This window comes from Staurois parvus, unplaced genomic scaffold (genome assembly GCF_062004578.1).
Source record: "Staurois parvus isolate SC_StPar_1 unplaced genomic scaffold, SC_StPar_1.0 ptg000351l, whole genome shotgun sequence".
NCBI classification, from domain to species: domain Eukaryota; kingdom Metazoa; phylum Chordata; class Amphibia; order Anura; family Ranidae; genus Staurois; species Staurois parvus.
Window position 1 is genome coordinate 1,637,983 of NW_028318147.1, and position 25,637 is coordinate 1,663,619.

General features: G+C 42.0%; 1 protein-coding gene across 1 annotated transcript in view; it reads left to right on the forward strand.

Moving 5' to 3' along the window:
* The window catches only part of SNX31 (sorting nexin 31), a 78,566-nt gene extending 56,495 nt beyond the window's left edge, over positions 1–22,071 (forward strand). Inside the window, exons 7-14 of the mRNA XM_089684642.1 lie at positions 189–276; positions 1,745–1,814; positions 4,949–5,041; positions 7,814–8,005; positions 13,375–13,467; positions 14,657–14,734; positions 18,944–18,991; positions 21,329–22,071. Coding sequence (XP_089540768.1) covers positions 189–276; positions 1,745–1,814; positions 4,949–5,041; positions 7,814–8,005; positions 13,375–13,467; positions 14,657–14,734; positions 18,944–18,991; positions 21,329–21,412 — 746 coding nt within the window. The 3' untranslated portion in view covers positions 21,413–22,071. The remainder of the gene's footprint in view (positions 1–188; positions 277–1,744; positions 1,815–4,948; positions 5,042–7,813; positions 8,006–13,374; positions 13,468–14,656; positions 14,735–18,943; positions 18,992–21,328) is intronic.
* The last annotated feature ends 3,566 nt before the right edge of the window (positions 22,072–25,637 follow it).

A 25,637-nucleotide genomic window follows, 5' to 3' on the forward strand; every position in this document is an offset into this window, starting at 1 on the left:
CCATTGAATAGGCTTTGTTTTCATTTCAGTTCATTCATAAAAAATGCCAGTAATAGATTGTGAATCATAATTGAATAAATTGGATAGCTTTATGAATAGGCTTGAACTTGAATGACTGACTGTATCCAACTGCACTTCTTTTGATAAATGTCCTCATAATGCATTCATAGTCTGCTTTTTGCCTATAGTGATAAAGCGGATTGCGCCCTTTGAAATCCCTTTTGTAACAATATGGAACACAAAAGATGACAGTTTTCAGATTGAGATCAGGAAGTGGTAAGTGTGACCAAGAACCTACTTTTATGATTCCACCAGCTCTATTACTTTGTTCTAGATCAACAGATTCAGATCATACCTATTTTTTTAATCTCTGTGACTGTAATCAGTAGCCTATTGTGTAATTGAAAGTTCATTAAAAAAAAAAATGACAGTGATATTCTAAAACAGTATAAACCAGTGGTTTCCAAACTGCGGCCATGGGCCAGATATGACCCTTTGCTGGCCTTTACCTGGTGCACTGTTCCTCTCATTCTTAGGAGACTCTATTCTTCCTGCTGACACCAACGATGGGGCACTATTCTTCCTACTGCTGCCAATGAAGAGGCACCATTCCTCCCAATGACACCAATGATGAGGCACCATTCTTCCCAATGACACCAATGATGAGGCACAAGTCTTCCCAATGATGAGGCACCATTCTTCCCAATGACACCAATATTGGGGTACTATTTCTTCCACTGACACCAACATCCAGCCCTCCTAAAGTCTGAAGGACTGGAAACTGGCCCTTCGTTTAAAAAGTTTGGAGACCCCTGGCATAAACCATATGAATATCACATTAGGCATACCTTCCTGAGAATTGAGGCAATGGCAGCTAAGCTGTTTTCTGCAGAGTAGGCACCATAATGTAACAGATAAAACAGTAATGATCATTGACCCCCTCATGGTAGCGTCACCCAAGCCCCTGAATTGCAGGAAGAGCGTGCATTTCCCTCAAGTGGTGGTGTTTGGTGCCTAAACAACTAATCTCCAAGCCTGAACACATTAAATGGAGGTAGGGGTGTAAGGTAGGAGGGTAAGAATGGAAGAATAGATAGAGTGGAATAGGAATATACTGAGTGGGAGAGGAAATAGAGGCAAAGTGGAGGAAGAAAAAATGGGTGTGAAGGGAAGCATGGGTGCAGTGGCCGAAGAAAAAAATTTAGGTAGGGAGAGTGAGGAATGGAGGATGGGTGGGGGAGCGAGAAATGGAGGAATAAATGAAGTGGGGAAGAAAGAAAATGCATGGTGGAGGTAAAAAAAAAAAAAAAAAAAAGGTTTGCTGGGATGGGTAGAAAAAGATGACAGATTTGGTGGGCAATCTACAAAGCAGAGTTTTCCTTTCCGCTGAGGAACATCTAAACATATAAGATTCAGAGAAAATGGACCATCCCATGACTTTTTTTTTTTTTTTCTTTTATTATGCAGTATTACCAGTTAATCATAATCCACAGTAATCCAAGGAAGCATTGCTTTAGGACCTTTTGTCAATTTAAACTTTTGCCTGTGCCAGAATTGCTTATCTCCCCATATAAGTCAAGGGGTATACAGAAACGGATTGAAGTAGGTTGATGCAGTTTAGGCGGAGGTCAATGGCAGGTTAAAACATTTGCAGAGAGTTTTGGCAAAGCTATGTATGGTAATATATGCACCACATGTGTTTGACATATTAGTTTATTGCAGCAATTCTCCCTGTGTCTCCCAGGTATATGGATCCCTCTACTGATGTCATGTTAATGGGCTGTACAGCTGCAGTTGATTTGCTTTATTGTCAGGTGAGAACTGAACATTAAGCCTTCAGGCAAGACTGTTAGAGTGGCTTCACACTGCCCTGCTGTGCTTCTGCTAAAGCTCCGCTAACCTGCAGTTTTTGTGGGGGTTAGCTCCGCTTTCCCATAGACTTCTTCTGTGAGGTCCTGCGATTTTGGTGCGATTTCAGAAAGTGCACCAAACGCCTGCATGCTGCATCTATAAAGCACTTTCTGAACTGCACCAAAATCATGGGACATCATAGAAGTCTATGAGAAATCACAGCTAACCTGCATGAAACCTGTCCAAAGCTCAGCAAGACCGTTCCATGGCAGTGAAGCCACTCTTAGTTATATAATGACAAAAGCCATGTCAGTACTTTCCTTCTTTAAGGGTACTCAGGGTGGGCTAAACCTCCTTTTTATATACCTAAATCGTCATTCCAAAGCCTGTTCCTCATCTTCAATCTTGCCTCTCCTATATGGCAAGTTGTTTTTAGGGTCCCAATAGACCATGGGCACCTCTGGGCAAACAGATCAAAATGTTGAGGGGCTGGTAGGATACCATGATGACCACTTTGGATCAAATCTGATTCTTGCATTATCTTTTTAACTGAACAAAAATTAATCGGTAAAAAAACTGTAATGTCACATTTTGATGACCAAATAAAATGGATTGAAAAAAATACATAGATTATACTTGTTCCAAAACTGCATGCATAGACTGTATCATCCCCATATCTCAAAGAAGACCTGGGGCACGTGCCATGGGTGCCAGGGTCTAGCAATGCCCCTGCTAAATGGTCATCTTGAAGCCAAGGTACCACGGTTTTCATTTATGACCACTTCCAGTATCTCCTGCATAAAGTAGCATAGCAAATTAAAATGCTCCAACTCTCTGATTATTCATTCCCTGACTGGCAATTCTATGGCTGATTGTAGGCAGACCTTTCAGGAAAATAGATCATCCTATTCACAAACTTGCCTTATTTTTGTATGACTTTTTATGAGCAGACACAGTGAAAGTGTTGGGTAGAAATAAAGAAACAATCTTCACACTACCCACATACTAAACCATGGTGAATTATTGTGCGGGCAGCTCACTGTTCTGATTGCGGTGAGTAGGCAGTAGGGGGCGGTGTGATGCATGTTTTACTGCATCACACAACCCTCCCTTTTTTGTTTTTTAACTTTATGTGAAGTTTACAAAGTGACACTTCATTCATGTCACTGTACAACAATGTATTGCGCTGCTGTACAGTGGAAAGCTGTGACTTCCCATGCACTGCAATAAAGTGCAGAATGTCTGCAATGTATCGCAGCTCACTGCACCTCACCTCAACGCAGTGTGGACAGGGCACATAGAAAACAATTGTTTTCTGTGTTTCTTAACAGTGACTGGTGTTCTTCTAGTGCGGAAAACCATTGGTCACACCACTATATATGAACAGGCACTTACTGATTGTCAGGGATTTTCAAGTATCTTTTCACTACCTAACCACTGCAAGCAATGATTTGTTGCACTGATGTTATTTGCCTAGTAGAAGGCTACCATGAAATAATATGTAAACCCTGTGCCTGTACGAATATGACACCTGAGATTGCAAAAAAGTGTGTACACTGTAGGTTTACAAGGAACACCTGTATAAAGGATTTTGAGGCTGGAACAGGCAGATCTTTTATATGGGTGAGATGTAGGCTAAAGTTGGGGTAGGGAAATATTCATATTTTTTTTTTTATTATTATTATACAGGATTTATATAGCGCCAACTGCTTGTGCAGAGCTTTACAAAATGAAGGCAGACATTACAGTTACAATACAATTTGGTACAAGAGGAAACAGGGGGCCTGGCTCGTTAGACCTTACAATCTAGGAGGAAGGGTTGAGTGCTACAAAAGGTAATAGCTGTGGGGGATGAGCTGATGGAGGAAATAAATGGAGGTTTACTAGGTAGAAGCAGGATAGGATTCTTTATAGAGAGAGGTTTTTAGGGATCTAGAGGTGGATAGATTAGGAGACAGCCGGACACATTGGGGTAGGGAGTTCCATGGGATGGGAGAAGCTTGGGAGAAGCCCTGAAGGTGAGCATGGGAGGAGGTGATACGGGAACTAGAGAGCAGAGGGTCTTGGGAGGATCGAAGAGAGCAGTTTGGTTGAAATTTTGAGACCAGGTTGGTGATGTAGCTGGGGGCAGAGTTGTGGATGGCTTTGTAAGTAGTTAGTATTTTGAATTTTATTCTTTTCGCGAGTGGAAGCCAGTGGAGGGATTGGCAGAGAGGGGAGTTCATGCTGAAGGCAAGACAAGCGGCATAGTTTTGACACCACTGGATAAAGCCAATCTAGCAACCTGGGTTCAGTCAGACCACACACTGTTGCTTCCAGGTGTCAGAGATAGCATTGTGCAAGAGATCACATGGAATTGCTGTAGACCTTCCAGTGCTAGTCTATTTTATTGGGTATCCCTAATCTGAATTTTTTTTTGCCTTTCCTGGTTCCTCATTTTCCCCTTAGGAACATGCTAATTATTTTTTTTCAATAAAACCCTTCAATTTAAATTGCATACCTTATTTTTGACTTAAGACAGTAATTCTCTATGCATTGCAGGCAAATCGTGGCTGGTGGGAGGGGCCGGTAGGGTTCTGTGCTCGGGTTCCAAAAAAACATCACGGCATTCTGCCTCAGGACTCCTCAAGAGCCTCCAACCCTGATGCAAGCAGTGGGATGGCTCTTGGAAGGCTTGGTTTCATTCTCAAGGACTGGCATTCCTAGTTAGACTGTATTCGTGCAGACAACCCTAGGTAATGCTCACATGTGACGTTGAGCCTGCATGATTGAAATAACTGCAATGCATTGATTGAAAGAGACAGGCCAGGGACAGTCAGGATGGGGAAGAAAGTGCTAGATAATGACAGATGTCCTCCAGCCAGGAAATAAAGCAGGCTCTATGTGACTTGCTGCAGCTTCTAATGCATACTGTGAGAAGCTCCCATCAGAGCAAGCGACTTTATTGCAGGAGAGGAACCTGTACAGCTGTGCAAGGCTGAAGGTACGGCAGATTTAAAAGGCAGTTATTTATGTTCTGACTGTGTGATTGTCTTCTATCGAATAAAATCCAGCAAGCTTTACACAAACCGGAACATTGTTTGTTCATCCTATTAAGGCTGTTCAAGAGCTGGAAATGAATTGGTCTAGACCAACGGAGGAACAGAGGCAGAATCTTCAGCACTTTATCCAGACAGACAATAAAGTTAAGGTAATGACTGCTGTCTTGTGAATGGCCTTCATTTTGTGTTGTAAACGTAAAATTAAAAAAAAAAAAAAAAAAACAGGTTCATACTTACCTGCTCTGTGCTATGGAATTGTACACAGAGGCCCCGAACCTCCTCTTCTAGGGTCCCCTGCCAGTGCTCCTTGCTCCTCCTCTTGTACTTGCACTTGTGCAGGCTCACTCCTGAGCCCTGCTGTCTACGTTCATTGATACAGACAGCAGGACTCGGTCCCACCCCCTACTCCCTTGTCACTGGTTTTGATTGACAGCAGTGGAAGCCAATGGCTTTCGCTGCCCCAGCAAAGCCTGTGAAAACCGAAAGTGAGGGGAGAGAACTGCAGACGTGCACAGCACTGGATCGAATGAGTGCTCAGGTAAGTAAAAGGGGAGGTGATGCCAAAAATATTTTCCCTCCAGAGGATTTACCCCCCCTTTCTGACCAGGCCATTTTTTGTGTTACGGCGCTGCGTTGCTGACAATTGTGCGGTCATGCAACGCTGCACCCAAATGAAATTTACGGCCTTTTTTTTTCCCCCACAAATAGAGCTTTTTTTTCAGTGGTATTTGATTTGCCTCTGTGTTTTTTTTTTTTTTTTTTTTTTTTTTTTTTTTGCGCTATAAACAAAGACTGACAATTTTGAAAAAAAAAAACAATATTTACTTTTTGCTATTAAACATGTCCAATAAAAAAAATGTAAAAACCATTGTCTTTGCTAAAAAAAAAAAAAAAAAAAAAATCTCAAAATGTGTAAATTAATAAATTATTTGGTTTACACAAAAGTCATAGCATTTACAAATGGCACATATATATATGAATTTTTTTTTTATTTTTTTTTACTAGTAATGGCAGTGATGAGCAACTTATAGCGGGACTGCGGCGGGCATTCTGACACTGGGGGGAACTGACTTTGTGCCACTGACATTCCCAGTGACACCAATACAGTGATCAGTGCTAATAAAAAGCACTGACGCTGTACTAATGGCACTGGGCAGGTAGGGGTTAACGTGGGGCAATCAAAGGGTTAACTGTGTGCTATTTTACTATGAGGCTGTGTGTGTGTGCTTTCCACTGTAACAAAGCAGTGTGCAGGAGCTGATAGGGGAGAGATCTGTATTGTTTACATACAGTTCTCTCCCCTGTCAGTAATACTTGGCGATCAACGGGTGCCCATGAGTAATCACTGGCTGGGACCCTGTGATTGACAGCCGAGGCTGCAAATGGTGGCGCAGGTAGTGCGTGCGCACAGCTCACACACGTCCCCTACCCGAAGCTGCAAAATCATGTGTATATATACATTATTTTGCGCACCCCTGCCGCCCTGTAGCATTTAGGGCAGAGAGGAAGCAGTTAATGCAAGGAATGTATTAAGGTAAAAGATGGTTAGGCTTTATGACTACTTTATAAGTAAGAACCCTTGGGTCCATTTGGGTACAGAACTGAAACTATAAAGGTTTTGGTCAATTTTGTTTTAGTCTTTTTATTTTTTTTAAATCAACTTGGGGTGCAAATACTTTTATTTAAAGGTGTATTCTTGAATAGGGATTTATATCTACTTTGTATGCAAATACCCCACAAACCCAGATATTACCTTCTAAAAGTATCTGTGACATTACTGTGCTGCATAAGGCCTGTGGAAAAAGCAGAGCTGTTGGAGGTCCCTGCAGGTCCTTTCACTACAGGCTGCCTACAGAAAACAGGAGGGGGCAGATTTAAGGCCAATAACCCTGCACAAGTGAGAGAGAGAGCAGCAGTGACTGGTCCTTATAATGGGGAAACTCTTGCACAAAGGCAGTGCAGGAATTAATGGTGGAATACTGAACAGATCTTGGAAAAAAAAACTCAAGACACCAAAGTTCATGAATACATATGGCACTACTTTTAAAAATGCACCACACCAAACCACCACGCAATTTGGTGCCCACAAACGCACTGTGTTTGCGCTCTGCATTTGGGGTGCCATTAACACATGCAGATCACAAGGGCAGTACGATCACCTGCAGTGTGGGAATTGCGATTGGAATGCACCTCTCCTGCACCACGCTTTTCTGTGAACCAGCCCTGACAAGTAAACATTTAATGCATGATGAATTCCCAAAGCACTTATGTTTGCTCAAGAGACAACACAGCAAAGGTTCCACAAATCGAAAGATATGTGAAAAGGAGCCAAAAGCTCCCCCTGCTGCCTCAAAAATAGAATATATAATCGTATGCAGTATAGCTCACATTCATCAAATGTACCTGCCGTAGTAACTAGGATGATGTGAAGTGCTTCAATCACTTACCAAATTTATTAGTAGTTAGGGGGTGGTGGATTATATATTTTTTTTATTATAATTTTTCTTGTCCAGTGACCCCCTCTAAATGAAGAATAAAACATGATGGCCCAAAGGCGTAACTAGAACCTTTAGAGCTCCAGTGCAAGAAACCTTGACTGCTGGTCGGGGGCCTTCCCGCTGATCCCGGGGCCCTTTACTCCCATCATGGGGTCTTTAATTACTGCCCTGCAGCGGATTCCCTTCTTGCTATCTTGGGGACCCCCCCACAATGGCAGAACACCAGGACCCAGTCACAAGTGCGACCTTTGCAACCCTGGTAGTTCCGCCACTGGTATAAGTAGTTTTTTTTATTTTTTATTTTAATTTTTTTTTCAGTTATATTTTTTATTATTTTTTACACTTGTAGGTATGCCCCTGTGGCGACCCTTGTCTGGGGCAGTGGAAGAATTCTGCTAACCACGCTTGCATTTTGTATTGCAGTTTTTGGAGCTTATGCAGGAAGTGGAACATTACAATTACATGGTATTGGGCCCTTGTACTGCAAACCTAGCAGTAACCAGCAGCACCATGACTGTGTCTGTGGGCAGTAGTGAACTGTCCTGTAGCGGTGAGAATGAACAGTTTTGTCTCCCCTTCAACATGATTACTCAATGGCATGTTAATATGCATGTGGTAAGTTTCCTGTGGTGTAGTTTCATCACTAGCATTGTTTCTTGTGTATATGTATGTAATTAGTAGTTATTGAAGGAGAGGTATGTGTCTTCCAATGGTGTGCTTTATGCCAGCTGAATGAGCCAATATGTAGACCTGTGTTGCAAGCCTGTCTGTTCTATCATTTATATTTAAAGTAGAACTATAGGAAAAACTGTTTTATTAATGAATTTTGGATCGAGCACGGGGGATATATATATATATATATATATATATATATATATATATATATATATATATATTTTTTTTTTTTTTTTTTTTAATTTCAGGTGCTTTTATAGCACTATCAATTTACACAGCACTTTACATATATATTGTACATACACATCAGTCCCTAACCCTCAAGGGATGTACAATCTAATGTTCCTAACTCACATTCATACATACACATACTAGGGCCATTTTAGACAAGAGCCAATTGCCTATCAGTATGTCTTTGGAGTGTGGGAGGAGACCGGAGTACCTGGAGGAAACCCACGCAGGCACAGGGAGAACATTCAAACTCCAGGCAGGTGGTGCCATGGTTGGAATTCAAACCAACGACCCTAGTACTGACAGGAGGAGGTGCGAACCATTAAGTCACTGTGGTTATAATCCCTATTCCTTCAGGGATACAGGACGTAAGAGGAAATCCCTGCAAATTAGAGGAATTCCTTGGGCCTTCCCAGGTCACCAGAACTAGGACAATTTCTCCTCCTATTACTTTTCTAGGGACAACCCAAAATTTGGGATTTTCTTTACTTTCACTTTCAATTGATAATGGTAACTGGACAAATAGGGAGGATGAATCTCCTTTAAAGGGGGCACAGACCGCACTAAAAACTGACAGGGTTTCTAATCCCTCTCCACTCTGTCCAAAACTAAAAAAAAGTTTTATCTTTAGTTCTACTTTTAATTGAAAACAATGTGTAGTACACTTTTTTTTTTTTCTTTTTTTTAAGTACACATGTTGTTGAGATCCGCTAGATGGCAGGCTCCGATTCCTGTTTTGTAGTACTACACAATGGTTGTGCTTTACCCATCCTTCTATAGCTGACCATACATGACAATTCAAAAATCAAAGGAGTCCATTTAATATTGCTGGCCGAACAGTAGCTGCCTGTTTATAATAAGAATAATCATTATTAATAAATATTATTATTCAGGATTTAAATAGCACCAACAGTTTGCACAGCACTTTACATTGTGAGGGCAGACAGTACAGTTTTAATACAGTAGGAATCAGAGGGCCCTGCTCATAGAGCTTACAGTCTAAAAGGGAGGGTCAAGTGATACAAAAAGTATGTGGGGGATGAGCTGATGGAGAAAGTGGAGATAGCTGTTAGGTGGAGGCAGGATAGGCTTCTCTGAAGAGAATGGTTTTCAGGGATCACCTAAAAATAGACAGATACATAGGATGAGAGAGACTCAGGAGAAGTCCTGGAGGCAAGCATGGGAGGATATTGACAAGGGAGCTAGAGAGCAGGAGGTCTTAGAAGGAATGAAGAGTGCGATTTGGTTGATATTTTGAGACTAGGTTGGTGATTTAGCTGGGGGCAGAGTTGTGGATGGCTTTGTAAGTTGTTGGTAGTATTTTTAATTTATTCAATGGGTGAGCGCAAACCAGTGGAGGGATTGGCAGAGAGGGGTAGCAGACACTGAACAGTGGGTAAGGTGGATGAGTCTGGCAGCAGCATTCATGATGGAGTGAAGAGAGGATAGCCTAGGTAGAGGTAATCCAATGTGGAGGGAGTTGTAGTAGTCAAGGGGAGAGATGACCAGGGAGTGAATTAGAAGCTTTGTGGTATTGTTGGTTAAGAAGGGGCATATATGTTCTGGAGGTCGAGGTGGTAAGCTTTGGACAGTGATTGGATGTGGGGCTAAAGAATAGTCCAGAGTCCAGGATAACATCTAGCATCTTGGCATGCAGGGATGGGTAGATTGAGTGCCATCAATCTTGACAGAGAAGTCAGGGGAAGAGGCACATGGTGGCCAGGATTGGATAGATTGAGTTTGAGGAAGTGGTGTGACATCCAGGCCAGTGGGGTCACTATGGGGCTGTGGACCGCACCTAGGTGACACCCTCCAGAGAGGTGCTTTGGGAGCTTGTCCGTACCTGAATGACAGTGGTAATGCTGCCTCCGTCACCCCTGTCATTCAGCTACAGAACAGCATAGCGCGTAGCAGTGACTGGAACAGCGTCTGGAGGAGTGGACTCTGCTCTCTCCTCCTTCCAGCAGCCGTCTGACGTGTGCGGAAGAGATTGGGCTGGGCGACACCACAACACCTCCTTCATGTACAGGAAAGGTGGCTGGGACGTACTGATAAAGGTAGGCGGACAACGCTGTTGGAAGTCAGTGCGACACACTGGAGGTGAGTGGGACCCATTGGAGGGGATGGGTAGGACAAACTGTTGGAGGTCTGTGGGACCTCCTGGTGCACGTTGTACGTGATGTTGCTGGTGCCATTTGGGAGGCGTGAGTGTTAACAAGGGGAGCTGCTTCACTTCTAGGAGGCAGAGGAACTAAGGACTCAACAGATGGGGCACGCATTCAGCAAGCGGTAATTTGGTAAGTAATGTGCTTGGGATTCTTTCTTTTAGTGCTCTTCCAGACCTGCAGTACTGCTTAGTCACTCTGGAAGTGATTCTTGGTGGATCACTATTCAGAGGGTAGCAGAAAAGTGGCTGACAGATGTTCAGCAGGTGCTACTACTGCCTCCTGAATACCTGCTGTGTGTTTTTTTGTTTTGTTTTGTTTTTTTTCTACTTTGCGGAACTGTGAGCCAAGCTTTCGCCTCCTGGTTGTGGTGCGGCCCCAATAAGCTTAATGGATGAGTTTGACAGGTAGTATCGCATGTCAAACTCTGTGCCCCGAGTTAAAAATGCCACAGCTGCCAACTAATGTGTCCCAGTCTCAGCATGTATACAGCTCTGTCCAGCTATTGTGTTACAGTTCAGGTTGGCCATGAAGAGGGGGGGTTCAAAACCACAGCTCAGCTGCTTGTATATACCGTCCCCTAGCTGCCTACTCAAAAGAGCCCTTACTTAAAGTAGATCGGTCTGCAGCTCAGCTTGCAGAGCTGAAGAAGACAGGTGGACATTTGATTGCAGAAGAGACAGTGCATATCTCTTCTTCAATAAAAGCCTGCCTGCTCACTATTTCTATGGGGGTGACACCATGTTTTACAGCATCAGGTGACACCAACCCTAGTAATGACACTGATGCAGGCTGATATGTCTGTTAATAAATTAGTGATGCACGAAGAGACTGATGAAGTGAGAGTAGAAAGATTTGGATGTCATCTGCTTAGAAGTGGCATTGGAAGCCATGAGAGGCTGACTCAGGGAGGAGGTGTATATCAAGAATAGGAGAGGTCTAAGAAAAGAACATTGGGGAACCCCAACAGCGAAAGGAAGAGGAGCGGAGGAAGTAAAATTGTAAGTGACACTGATGGTGCGGTGCGATAAGAAGGATGAGAACCAGCAAGGACTACAATCATGGAGACCAAAGCAGTGGAGTTTTTTGAGGAGGAGGTCCACTGTGTCAAAGGCAGCAGAGAGGTCCAGAAGTAGAAGTACAGAATAGTGTCTCCTATCAAATGCAGTCAACTGTTTAGGTATTTGGACAGCTTCCTCTATTCATGTTGTTTAGCACACATAGAGAAATCTTTTAGATTTCTCTCATATAGCCCACATGTACAATGCAAGTGTATGTCAATAGGTGGGCAGATTCACTGAAAACAATGCACTCCCAGTGTGGCTGAATTGTACAGTTATCAAGAAGGGTTGACAGTGGCCGACATTGATTGCAAAATGTGTGTTTGCTCTGTCTAGTGGTTAATCCATAAAGTTGTAAACCGATACAATAAGAAGTATATGGATCGTCAAGAATTTAAAACTGTGAAATTTAAAACAGAAAATGACAGTAGCCAGGTGCTTGGCTAGCCAGAGAGCAAATTAGGACACTGTGCTGCAGCTGCTCTCTGTGCCCTCAATGTAGTCATGCTGAATTTGGTAACACTGTCTGCCTCTGGCCAGCATGGGGAGCAAACAAGCCAAAGGAGCTCCATAGACGTGCATGCTGGCCCCATTGGACTGTAGGAGTTTGTAATGGGGGCCATGCTGTGACATCGTATGAGCCACTGAACTACACTAACCCTATGGAGACAGAGGGAGAAAAAAAGGCTGTGTTTCTGGGGCTGCAGACCGTGGAACTTCCTCTTTTGCCATGAGGCAACCAGAGTGAGCACATCTGCCTACCTGTGTATGAGCCCACCTGACACAAGCCCACAACCTGAGCCAGCGATCAGGGTCCTGTGTTCTGGGGACCGGAGGAAGCAGATCTGAGTGCTCAGAGGCTGAGGATTGAGTTACTGGCAGATCAGACCCTTGCTGCATAAAGACTGGAGTGCTGGGGAATGAGTACTGGAGGCACTCCAAGCAGATCCAAAAAAAAAACTGTTAGGTGGCCACAGCAACCCTAGGGAGCCCGCCCCCTCATTATTATGCCATTGTCAGATGGTAAACTATTGGCTGAACATTTTGCCAGATTCAATCACTGTCTGGGCATTTAGCCCGGAGTCCTGTGGCTGCCAGAATACAATGAGGGAGGTTCCTCCATCCAAGCTGTTTATTGTGGATGGAGGAATCTAATGGGCTGAATGAGAACAAACTTATGTGGTGATGGCTATTCTTAGGGTCCATTCACTCCATGTGCAGTGGGCTGTGTTTCTCCACACCAGTCAGTGTTGATGAGGGAATGCTTCCCACAGAGCTATTGTTTTCTGCGGGCAAGGGGACGCGGGGAGCCTTCCCTTCTGGCAGAACACAATGATCACTGTGAGCAGATATAGCAGCTGACCGTAATCGTACAGTATGTAAAAAATCCGACCTCGACTTGGGTAGAGTTAGCCTGCCCATACATGGATTGAATCTTGGCCAGTCTCTGCTTAACCAGCCAAATTTCAATCCATGTGTGGCCGGCCTAAATGTTTAAAAATCCCATTACTTTCATTGGTCTGCATGACAATAGAGAGAATAAATCTCCCCAGCAGAGCAACACCGCAAACCTATCTGCGGATCTAAACCTTCCCTACTGCGTTAAACTGTTTTGGCTATAAATACACTTTAATAGGCAAAGCTATGTTATCTGGACAGCTGCAGGCTGGTCTAAATTATGTACAAGGACTGCTGTACGCAATGTAAAAAGACAGAATTGTTACCATCGAATTTGTAATCGGGGGTTTAGTACAGGCAATGTCAGGGCTTGTATTTACTGGGCAACCTTTGCTGACCGTTGTGCTTTACCTTATTTTTATTACTTTTTTTTTTGTTTTTATTTTTATTTCAGCAAATTGAAAAATCCAACAGACAGCCATTAGAGCTCAAACTGGAGTACAAGCAAGGACAGCAGAGGACATGGATCACAATATGGACAGAACAAGTGTGTATCCATTATGTTAAGTATAAGCTAATAAGATAGGAGAATACATCAAAATATGCAATCATTTCACCATTACCAGTGAATGTGCAAAAATCAGATGCTTATAGCTTAATAAGTAGCAATAATACATAAGGGTCTATCTATAGAAGCTTTCTTCTACAAATGTGACAGATATTTGCATATCTCCAACAAACGTTGCCATGTTTTGTATAATATGATTATTTCCTATGATCGGAAGTGTCATCTAGTGGCCATAAGGCAGTATTTTTTTTCAATACCTCAAACAGGTACTGTAACTGCATTATGGTCACTAATTGTCACAGTAATAGGAAATGATCATATTACACAAAATACCGTTTTTGTTGTGGCTGTGTGAATATCTGTTACATTTGTACAATGAAGATTGCCAGTAGGATCCATGGGAATGCTTGGTAGCCTAAATCTCACAAGACTCCTAGCACAGTGCAGGAGCTTCTTGCAAGATTTGGCCTACGCAATATTCTGGGATCTGTCTGGAAGATAGATGACATCACCCTTGCTTAGGCACTGCGGGAGGAAGCCAGATTACGTATATTATCTAACCTCCTCCAGTTTTTTTTTTTTTGTTTTTTTTTGACAGTTATTAATGTTGTTGCAAACCCATATATATACCCAGTGGTGTGACTGGCATCAGGTAATATACAGAGATAAAACAAAACCTGTTTATCTGCTGTTCTATTCTCTACACCTATTCCATTCAAGTCCAAAATTTATAAAGTTTGTCTGAGAGTTCAGAAAAAAGGGGGTGAAAAGCTGAAATTACACACGGCAGAGCTTAGTGAGGAGAGCTCTGAGAGCTAATTGGAGGGAAGAACGGCAGTTGCACAGCTCAACTGCATGGGCCACTTTTTTTTTTTTTTTGCCCAGAGTTCTTTAAGCATGTTATTTTCAAAAATTATATTCAGTATTTTTTAAATCCTAAAGTTTAAATAAAAATGTAGGATTGGAATGTGAAATGAATGTACAATCAGACTAAGACTAAATGGCTTTCAGAAGGCATTCAAATGCAGTAAGGTTTCTGAGACGTATTGACTTGCATTTGAGCTGCTTTGACTTGCCTTTCAGTTTTTCAAGGAGCTGATCTAAGCTGCTTTGTGGTACCTTTGCCTCTGCTTTGGTCTTTGTCTAACTTTCCTGATGTCTCTTCCAGGCGTTTCTGCTGAGCAGTTGCTTAAAGAAGACATCGAGTGAGCAGCCAATGACAGCAGTCAAGGAGAACCTGGAAATTGTAAGTGACCATGGGTGGTCTGCTGTGATCAGTAAGGGATTTAATCAGCAGAAATGGCAAGTCTCAGATTTTTTTTGTTCTCTTTTTTTTGCATGCAGATTTGCCTGATTTGAAAGTAATTAGTCTTATAATTATAATGAATTGTGTGACTCTTTGCTGATTGGACAAATCTGCTTGCTTAGTTGGGTGAATCAGAAAAAATGCAATTCCATGGTTAGCCTCATAAATTAATTGATTTGCTCATCACAGGTTCTGATGAAACTTAAAGTGATCCTGTGCCTAGGCTAAGTATTTACACATTACTAACAAGCTGTGAATGGACTTTACAACAAGCCTCGCTAACCTCCGTAGGTGCAGGCACTGTGAAGTAATTATTTACTAAAGTACACAGCAGAAATGAACTTTGAGGAAGGGGTCAAGTACTTCTTTCAGCAGCTCGGCTTTCCTTTTCCAGAACTGGGTGGGCCAGTAAGCATGTCCATTTTTTTTTGGTAAGCCCCATGTTTTTTGTGAGGCCCTAAAATAATTTAATTTTAAAATATCTCCTCCACTGTGAGACATCTCCATTCAAAGAGATGGGCATAGGATGAACAGGAGTTGTTTGCAATATATTGTTGGGCAAATATATAGGTCTGTTCCACAATGAACTGAAGTAAATTGTCGGGCAAAAATTAATATAAGAAATTTCTGAAAAATGTGCGACAGGTGCACTGCTGAAGGGCACTGATGGGTGACAGGTGCACTGCTGAAGGGCACTGATGGGTGACAGGTGCACTGCTGAAGGGCACTGATGGGTGACAGGTGCACTGCTGAAGGGCACTGATGGGTGACAGGTGCACTGCTGACGGGCGACAGGTATACAGATTGGCACTGATGGGCGACAGTAACACTGCTGATGGGCGATGTGACAGGTGCTCTTGACTGTGCACTACACTACTCAGGATCTGAGTATGAGGAGAAGCCAGTGACCATGAGTTACTGGTCCTTACCACGTGATCGGCTGTGTCTAATCACAGCAGGTCACAAATGTAAGCAAAGAGCTGCAGTCATTGGCTCTTTACCCTGCTTGGTGATGCAAGGGACAAGACTCGTCACCAATTGTTGCGAATGGGTGGCAACAATGGCAGGACATCCTATCACATCTTCCCATAATGAGCAGTCCCGCCCAACTGTCGTACAATACGGCAGGCAGGAACTGGTTATTGTAAAGTGATATGAGCAGGTACACAGCTACTGGACCGTTTTTACAGGTGATGGAAGGTGGTCCCCTCCCACTGACGCCGGCTGTCTGGGTTTTCCCATTCCAGTTGGCCAGCACACCATAGAGATGAAGGATGAACTTCCGTTCCCCCATCATCTCTATGAAACTGGTAGCAACAAGCACTTTGTCACTTCCAGTGTCAGTTTGTTGTTTACAAGCTGTTACCAGCTTTAAAAGCTTCTGATCAAACCGATCTCTGTGCGATTAGATGCTTTTGAGGGCACAGGTGAGAGACACCCTAGATCTCTCAGTAAAGAGTACCTGTCTCTGCTCATGCTGGCATACGTAAATGGTGATCGCACCAGATGTCTTTATGGCTTTTAAAAATATTGCTTATTTGTAGTTTCTATGTCTCTAGGCCTTTTGTGGCACCCAATGCCTGGCCAAAAAAGCCCATATTGTTTATCAGCCAGGTTTGGGAACACAAAAAGGCCTACAGGTATGGAGACTACATTAACCTTTTGCCGCCTGGCCATTGGCCATTTGGTGGCCGGCAAAATCCCTAAGCGTTCTGGGTGGATGCCATATGGCGTCCTCCCAGGCATGCGCAGTTTGCACGCCTGCAGAGCCACGCAGCGGCGCGATCTGTCACCGGCCGTGTACCTCGGACACAGCCGATGACAGATCTGAGTACCAGCCCCGTTGCCGGTACCATGTGACCTGCTGTGACCAATCACAGCAGGTCACATGACAGTTGTATACAATGGATGGCTTCATTCATGCCATCCATTGTATACTAGTGTGCCTATCTGTGAATGGTCACAGCGATCACATGCACAAGCTGGGCCAATCACGGCCCAGCTGTGTCATGTGATTAGCCGTGGCCAAATCACAGCTAAGCACAAAAAAAAAAAAAAAAAAAAGCCCCGAATGAATCGATGTCATTCAGGTAAATGCTTGCTTATAGCAAAGTAATTCTTTGCTATAAGCAAATTGTGTTTAAAAAAAAAATACTGATCACTTCCCCAAAGTAGTACAATGTTACTATGGTAACATTGTACTACTTTGGTCAAAGTGAAATATGAAAAAAAGATCTTAAAAAAAAAAAAAAAAAGAAAGAAAAACAAATGTAATAAAAAATTTAAAATAGAAAAAAAATATTTTTTCTTTTTTCATACTGTTACCAGTCAATGTCCCTGATCACCACCATGCCAGTTATATGATGACACTGTACTGCACTGGTGACAGTATGTAAAAAAATAATTGTGAAAATATTTTAAATTTTTTCATTTTCCGAGAAATGATGACAAAAAAAATTACAACTTCAAAAAACTCGCCATGCCTCTTATGAAGTACGTCGGACTGTCTACTTTGCAAAAAGGGGTCATTTGGGGGATATCTGTACTGTTCTGATATTCTTGGACCTCAAGAAATTAGATTGGCCATCAGTACTTCAGGATTGATCAATATTCGGATCTATACCATAGTTTGTGAACTCTATAACTTTCCTACAAACTAAAAAATACATCCTAATTTGGGTTATTTTCACCAAAGACATGTAGCAGAATACATCTTGCCCTAAATTTATGAAGAACAATTATTTATTTTTAAACTTTTATAACAGAAACAGAAAAATGTTTTTGTTTTTTTTTCAAAGTTTGTGGTCTTTTTTTGTTAATTTAGCAAAAAATAAAAACCCCCAGTGGTGATTAAATACCACCAAAAGAAAGCTCTAGTTGTGTGAAGAAAATGATAAAATTTTAGTTTGGGTACAGTGTTGTATGACCGCGCAATTGTCATTCAAAGTGTGAGAGCGCTGAGACCTGAAAAATGGCCTGGGCAGGAAGGGGGTAAAAGTGCCCGGTATGGAAATGGTTAAGCAATACATTTGAAAACTGCACCCTTTTTTTAACCTACTGGGCACTTGGCTACAATTCCAATCCGTTTTAGACAAAAGTTAAATTTGGTCTTTAATGCTCATTGAGAGCCAGTTCACAGCAGAACGCAGTGTGGGAAAAGCATGTTCTGTGCATATTTCCTGCACTGTATTGAAAACGCTCTCCTCTCGCAATCTGCTGCGGGTGACAACACATTGCTAACGGCACCCCAAATGCAGATCACAGTGCACTTGCAGCACTAGATTGCATGATACCACAGTACCAAGAGATGTGATGTGGTGTGTTTTTCAAAAGTAGTGCATGTACCAGTAATGTACCTACAGGGGTGCTGCAGGGGACCTGTGACTACCCCCCCCCCCCCCGTATGCCTGGATAGAAGGAACAGTGGGGGTGGCATATAGAGGAATCAAGCTCTGCATGTTACTCCTGCAGCTGCTGAATGCCGGCAGGAGGGAGAGGAGGAGAAGCAGGCATTCAGCGGCTGCAGGAGGAACATGGAGAGGAACATAGAGAGGACAGTTCCTCTATATGCAGCCGCTCCTCCTATCCAGCCTTTCTCTGCTGCCCCCCCCCATAAACTGTGTTTACTATATTTGACTGTGACTGTAGGGAAGCTCTATACAGCAACTGAGGGTTGTGCCCCATCGGGGCTTATAAAATATATTGTAAAGAATAATTTAAAAAATATTTTGCAGAAATAAATTAAATAAAAGAATAAAATAACAAAAATAAAAGACACCAGTCGCGGAACTACCAGGGTCACAAAGGTCACACTTGCGACTGGGCCCTGGCGTTTCGCCACTAGGCTCGAAGGGAATGGCTCCAGCCGAGGGGGGGGCCCTTCATGGTTTTTTGTACTGGAGCCCTGAAGGTTCTAGTAATACCACTGGCATGTCCTACTTTTTCTGCATTCCAGTACAATTTGCAGACCATTCAAATAAACGCACAGGAATCAGACATTACCGCTTGTACAGAATGTGTAAATACTTAAATGTCCAAAGCATGGTCACTGTTACACTTTAAAACCTTTTTTAAACTCTATCTTCAATTTAAAAACTAGCAGAACCCATTATGTTTTAATGAAATGGATTCTGTATTCTTCTCACACAGATGGAAAAGAAGAAATCCGCAAATATATTTAGCAGAATACCTAAGCAGGTATGTTTATAGAGCACAATCTGCACATCACAAGCCAGAAGAAAATCAACCCTGTAACTGAGACAGATCATGTACATGTTCTAGAATTGCACATAAGTATTTTGTATTTGGCCCAATGCAAGGCAGCCTGTGTTAGTCAATGGAGATGCAGAGGCTGCACGGACTCGCCTGCACATCCACATTTCACAGGCATGCAGGCACGGGTGCACAGCCCCAGATAAACACTGTCTGCATTTGGGGCTGTGCACCTGCACGGCTGTCATGTTGGGGGCAGATGCTGTGTCCCAAATGACATGAGTGGGACTGCCTGCATGAAGATGCACAAAACACCTCTGCATCCCCTTGGTGGAGAACACAGCCCTTGCACAGGGGTGTGCTGTGATACGCCAGTGTGAACAAGATCTTACTGAAAATTTTTTTCCAAAATTTCACAGTTCTCTTGCACAGGAAGTGAGGGGAAATAACCCCAAAGAGACAGACGCAAAGAAAAACCTGATAGGGTAGTAACTACTCTATACTCTCTATCCAAAGCTGAATACAAAAACATTTGTACAGAGAAGGGGTCTCCAAACTTTTCAGTATAAGGGGCACATCATATATTTTGCAATGATTTGCTCGGTGAAAAAAAAATCCGTTTTAAAAATGTACGAATCAAGTTTAAATGAATACATTTTACTTGGATTTTTGTAATTTGCTTTGTTTTTTTCTGTTCTTCTAAGGGATATTTTGCAAAGAAACTCCAAATAAACTTTGGTTCCCACTTAATCAGAGTTCCCAGCAGAGACACTTTTTACATGAGTTTTCATCAGAGCCCCTTTTGCATCAGAATCCTCATCAGAGCCTCCCCCTTACATGAGAGTACATTTAAATCCCCAGAGTGCTCTCTCGCATCACAGGGCCTAATACAATCTTGCAGCAGGCCGTATTTGGCTTGTAGGCCAAACATTGGAGACCTCTGGTCTAAAGATGCACTCTAATTACAACATTATTCTCCTTTTGTATCCTAATATTGTAGCATTCCTTTAATGGTGTTTTCACCAACTGACTGCAGGTCATCAGTATATATCGTAAGCTAGCCATACACTTCTCACACCTGTGCCACTTGACAAAAGAAGATTTGAAAATAAACTGAGCTGGATTAATGGCCGAATAGTGACTGCATCCTGTAACAGCCTTTCTCAACCAAGGTGCCTTGAGGGTCCTTCAGGGGTGCCTTGGCAAAATGTCTAAAAGTTGCCCAAAACTTGTATACAAGCCAGCGGAGGGGAAGAAGCCTGTCTTTTAATTTCACAAAGCCACAGGTCCTCATTGTGCAGCATTACACCCTTCTAGCTGCCAGCATCCTGACAACCAATGACATCATCAGTTAAGGAGGATGTGTGCTTCCTGCACAGCATCCTTGTTTGACCCTCTCCTGCCCCTCTCCATCAGTGCTGGGGTCACATTAGCTCAGTGATAGAGAAAAACTGTAATACTAGTCAGGATCAGAGTGCAAAAGTGTATATAATTTGGAAGAATAAATCACCTCCAGCGTTGGGTGTCCATGTGTGGATGCTGCTGCATTATATAAAACTATTAGAACACATTTTAGAATGGGGTACCTCAAGACTGTCCATAATTTTAAAGGGTGCCTTGACTGAAAAAAGCTTGAGAAACACTATCCCATAAGATGCAAACGCTGTTTGGGTATTCGGGAAGCTGCAGGTGCTGTGGCTGTCAGAATACTATAGCCATCAGCTCAAATGCCTCCATCCACGCTGTTTATCATGAATGGAGAATGTATTGAATTTTATCTTGTTCAGTCCATGGGCTGAATGAGAGAAATCTAAAGCTGGCCATACATGGATTGCAATTCAGCCAGATCAGCAGGGACGAGCCGAGATTCGATCCATGTATGGGCAGGATGATTATACCCAAGTTGATTCGTTGGTTTACTTGGGTACAACCAGCCTGTCAAATTTTTTACATTCGTCTACTGCCAGTGGCTATAGCTACTAGCAGTAATTACTAGGTTCTGCCAGATCCCCCCCCAGCAGAACACTGCTCCACAGGAGGCATTCCCCAATCAACACTAACTGTGTTGATGGAGGAATCAAGCGATTTTCTTTCCTTCTATCCATAGTGGAAGAAAAGAAAATCAAGTTATCTATGGCTTGCCTTACAATGTATGACTAGTCTTACAGTGCATAACAGACTTAACTGCAAAAGCTGTCCATCCCAACCAATTAGCTTCCCTAGTCTGGTTGGTATGGGCAGCTGTTCAAGTGTGTTTTAACCTTTGAAATGTTGGCTCACCCATGCTTTAACTCCTTTTATTTTTTTTATTTTTTTGCACAGGTTGGATTCTTTAAGAAAAATGTTTCCTGCTCATCCGACCTTGAACAAAGTGATGTGTTTGAGTCTCACGATTTTGGTCTGTAATTTTGCTCTATGGGCTTGCTTGGCCAAATTCTGTAAATAGAATTACAATATTATCTCCAGTATTTCCATTGTCTGCTATTACCAGGGATATCAGCTGCACTATCCATGTGAAATACAGACAAATTAATATTGTTCGTAAAGTTTAATGGAAAAAAAAAGCGGGTTGTACTGAACTGACAGCTGTAATTTTTTTCCCTTTCTGTAATGTACACATTTTAAGGTAATCTGAAAACATTAATATAGCAAACCTTCTGCAACACAAGGTATATTGCATCTGCATTTTCTCTATGTTTTTGTTTCATAAATTGTCTCACACATTTGGCTGCCTTTTTTATTCTGTAGACTCACGCACTTAGAGTTCTTTATAGAGTCTCAACTCTACCTCAAGACACGCTTTGCACCTTTTCCGACCTTTGCTGTGCTGTCTCCTCATCTACCCCATCTGAAACTGGGGAATGTGCACTTATTTTTTTTTTTTTTTACTAAATGGGAAGTGTGTGTATATTTTCTTACCATAGAACAACCAAACTGTGATATTTTGTAAATTTTTAAATGTGTATTGATTACTTGTAGTTAACATTTTGTTAAATGTTAATACTGTATTGTATGTGCTAGTGAATTTATAGTAACATGTAAATAATAAAGTGTGTATAGATCTCTCTGATTGTGTTAATTGTTGCCATGCACAGTACATATACTATGTTCTACAGCAGCCTTTCTCAACCTTTTCAACACCATCATTAGTGTGATGTCAGTGGGAAAATTGCCCCTTACATTTGTGGTCATTGGGAAGAATTACCCCCTTTTATAGATAGCTAAAAAGGTCAATGGTATCAGTGGGAACTCATTTGGGAGGCAGAATTTTGTTTTTATTGCTCAGCGAAAGCCTAGCAATCCCTGGAGGAACCCTGGTTGAGAAACCCTAGTCTATAGGTTACAATATTTTAGTCTTGGTCAGTTCTTTGCATGTGTTGAATGTGTTGAACCTTGTGGGAAATAATTAAAAGGCATTCTTTACTGAAGCAGTGGGCTGCTCTATAGCTATCCATGGCATTCTTGTCAGTGTCTACCGAACCCTTTGGAGATGTAAAATGGGGAAATAACACACAATAACAACATGTGTTTCCAATTGAACTGCAGCTGAAACTTTGTTTCTGTTTTTGATAGAATGGGGAAAGGTTGGAGCCTCTAAGATTTTACTGATGTCCTCAAGGCTTTAGTTTAATTTTGAACCTGTAGAGGCAAGGTCACTTGGATAGGTTGACATAGTCCTATAATTTGTTGCCATATACTTGGCTGTTGGGGGCCAATTCATATCTTAAGCCTAAAATGTACTGATAAGATTTTACCAGTTTGCTACAGAACCATTTTTGCATTTCTTGAACACAAATGCCCATTTAAATGCACATTTTAGGCCTGATGATTAGTTAAAACCCCAAACATGAAGACTTTGAACTCCTCCCCACACAATTGAGATGAGGAACATTCCTCTACCCCATTGATAAGCATCTCTACTTTACTGCCTCCTCTCTTCCTTTAATCTTCCCCTCCACTCCTCTTGAGTTTCCATGAGACTTTATCTTTCTGTTTTGATTCCTAGAGACCTGTACTCCTTCTTTTTTTTTTTTTTTTTTTTTTTTTTTTAAGATTTGTTTTCTCATTCTGATGTCCCTGTTTCTTCAGATGTACTTAATTTCAAGTGTCACTAAAGTCAAAACTTTTTTTTGTGAAATGGAGAGGGATTAGAACCCCTGCCAGGTGTTATTCCTGTCTTTGCCCCCAATATGACGTCTTACTAATAATTTGTACAAGGGGTAAAATAATATCTCTTTCTCTCTGGAGTCTATACCTCTCAATACAAAGGATTTTGCTCGCTTTGGAAATCTGGGAAGTCTTCCCGCTGTCAGAATTCAATAGCACAATGTATGGGCTGCCTACTTGAGAGGAAGTTCTGCTGACTCTCATCATTCAATCATGTGCAAGCAAAATACTGTTTTTTGTTGTGTTTTTTTTTCTTGAATGTGAGAAGGTATTGTTTGCAGGTGAAGCTTCACTCATTTACAGTCATGGCCAGAAATATTGGTACCCCTGCATTTCTGTTAGATAATGCACCACTCCACCCAGAAAATTGTTGCAATTACAAATGTTTAGGCATTCTCATGTCTATTTCTATTGTTTGTATTGGTATGACACACAAAAAAGTGGAAAAACAAAAAGCCAAATCTGACACATTCCACAGAAAACCCCAAAAATGGACTGGACAAAATTATTTGCACTCTCAGTTTAATATTTGGTAACACACCCCGTGGACAAAAATAATTGAAAGCCGTGGCTTCCTGTAACCATAAATGAGTTTCTTACACCTCTCTACTGGACTTTTGGACCACTCTTCTTTCGCCGACTGCTCCAGGTCTCTCTGATTGGAAGGGTTCTTTTTCCCAACTGCTGTTTTGAGATCTCTCCACAGGTGCTCTATGAGACTGAGATCTGGACCCATTGGTGGCCAGTTCAGTACTCCCCAGTGCTTTGTCTGAAACCATTTCTGGGTGCTTTCTGACGTGTGCGTCAGGTCATTTTCCTGTTGTAAGTCCTGTGATCTCTGACGGAGACCCAACTTTCTGACACTGGGCCCTACATTGCACCCCAGAATTTTTTGGTAGTCTTCAGATTTCATAATGCCATGCACATGGTCAAGACATCCAGTACCTAAAGCAGTAAAGCAACCCCGAAACTTCAGTGAACCTCTACCATGTTTGACTGTAGAGGACTGTATTCTTTTCATTAAAGGCTTCATTGCTTTTTCTGAAAACAGTAGAATGATGGGCTATACCAAAAAGCTGTAATTTTGTTTCATCTGTCCACAGCACATTCTCCCAAATGGATTTTGGCTTTCTCAGGTAAGTTTAGGAAAACTCCAATCTGGCTTTTTTATGTTTGTGTCAGCAGTGGGGTCCTCCTGGGTCTCCTACCATAGAGGCACTTTTCATTCAGATGGTGACGTATAGTGCAAGCTGACACAGTTGTACCCTGTGCCTGAAGGTCAGCTTGAATATGTCTGGAAGTTAGTTGCAATCTTTGATAAATTTTTTGCTTTCGTCCACATCCAGGGAGATTAGCTACAGTGCCATGGGCTGTAAACTTCTTGCCAATGTTGCGCACAGTGGACACAGGAACATTAAGATCTCTGGAGATGGACTTGTAACCTTGACATTGTCCATGCTTTTCCACAATTTTTGTTCTCCAATCCTCAGGCAATTCTTTGCTGCTTTCTCTTCTCCATGCTCCATGTGGCACACAGAGACACACAACAGAAAGGTTGAGTCAATTTTTCCCCATTTTATCTGTTGCCGGAGTGATTTCTATATTGTCAGCACCTGTTAATTGATACATGTGAGTTTAATTACAAATTACAGGAGCATCAAAAACTTGGAATGCAATTATTTCTAACAATTTTGAGAAGGTGCTAGTTATTTAGTCCAGTCCATTTTGGGGTTTTGCGTGGAATGTGTCAGATTTTACTTTTCGTTTCTCCACTTCTTTGTGTCATACCAATATAAACAAATGAAATAAACAGGAGAATGCAGAAAAATTTGTAATTGCAACAATTTTCTGGGCAAAGTGGTGCATTATCTGACAGAAATGCAGGGGTGCCAATATTTTTGGCCATGACTGTACTAAGCCCTGGAGGAAATGTACCTCCAAAATGCACAGGCTAGTTGACTTTAGTAAATCAACCCCACTGTTTAAATGTAATATTATACTTGGTGCACTGACATCAGTTATGTGAACCCAAATGTGTGAAAAAACCCAGTCGTCATATATTTTCTGAAACTGAAAAGTCAACTTTTGTTGCACCAGGTCATGCCAACATGCTTACCAACAGTAGGAATTTTGTCCTGAAATTCAATCTGCATATGGTCATATTTACTCTGGTAAAGTGCCTGAGGCACTAAAACAACCCACCGGAAGTGACTTGCGAAAGGGACCAGAAGTGACAACAGCGGCCAAGCCTCAATGCATTTCATAGAATCGCGTGATCAGGAAACTCAGCTGCCGCCATTTTTAGAAGGCCTGTTTATGTCCTTCACAAGGAGGAGGTTGATAACGAATTCACATAATGCCCAATATGTCCACTTAGTAGAAATCGTCATAGCAGAGTGTATTGGATTCCTCCCTCGCTCAAACATACTGTATAGTTCTTAATGTAATTGTATTCATTTTTATT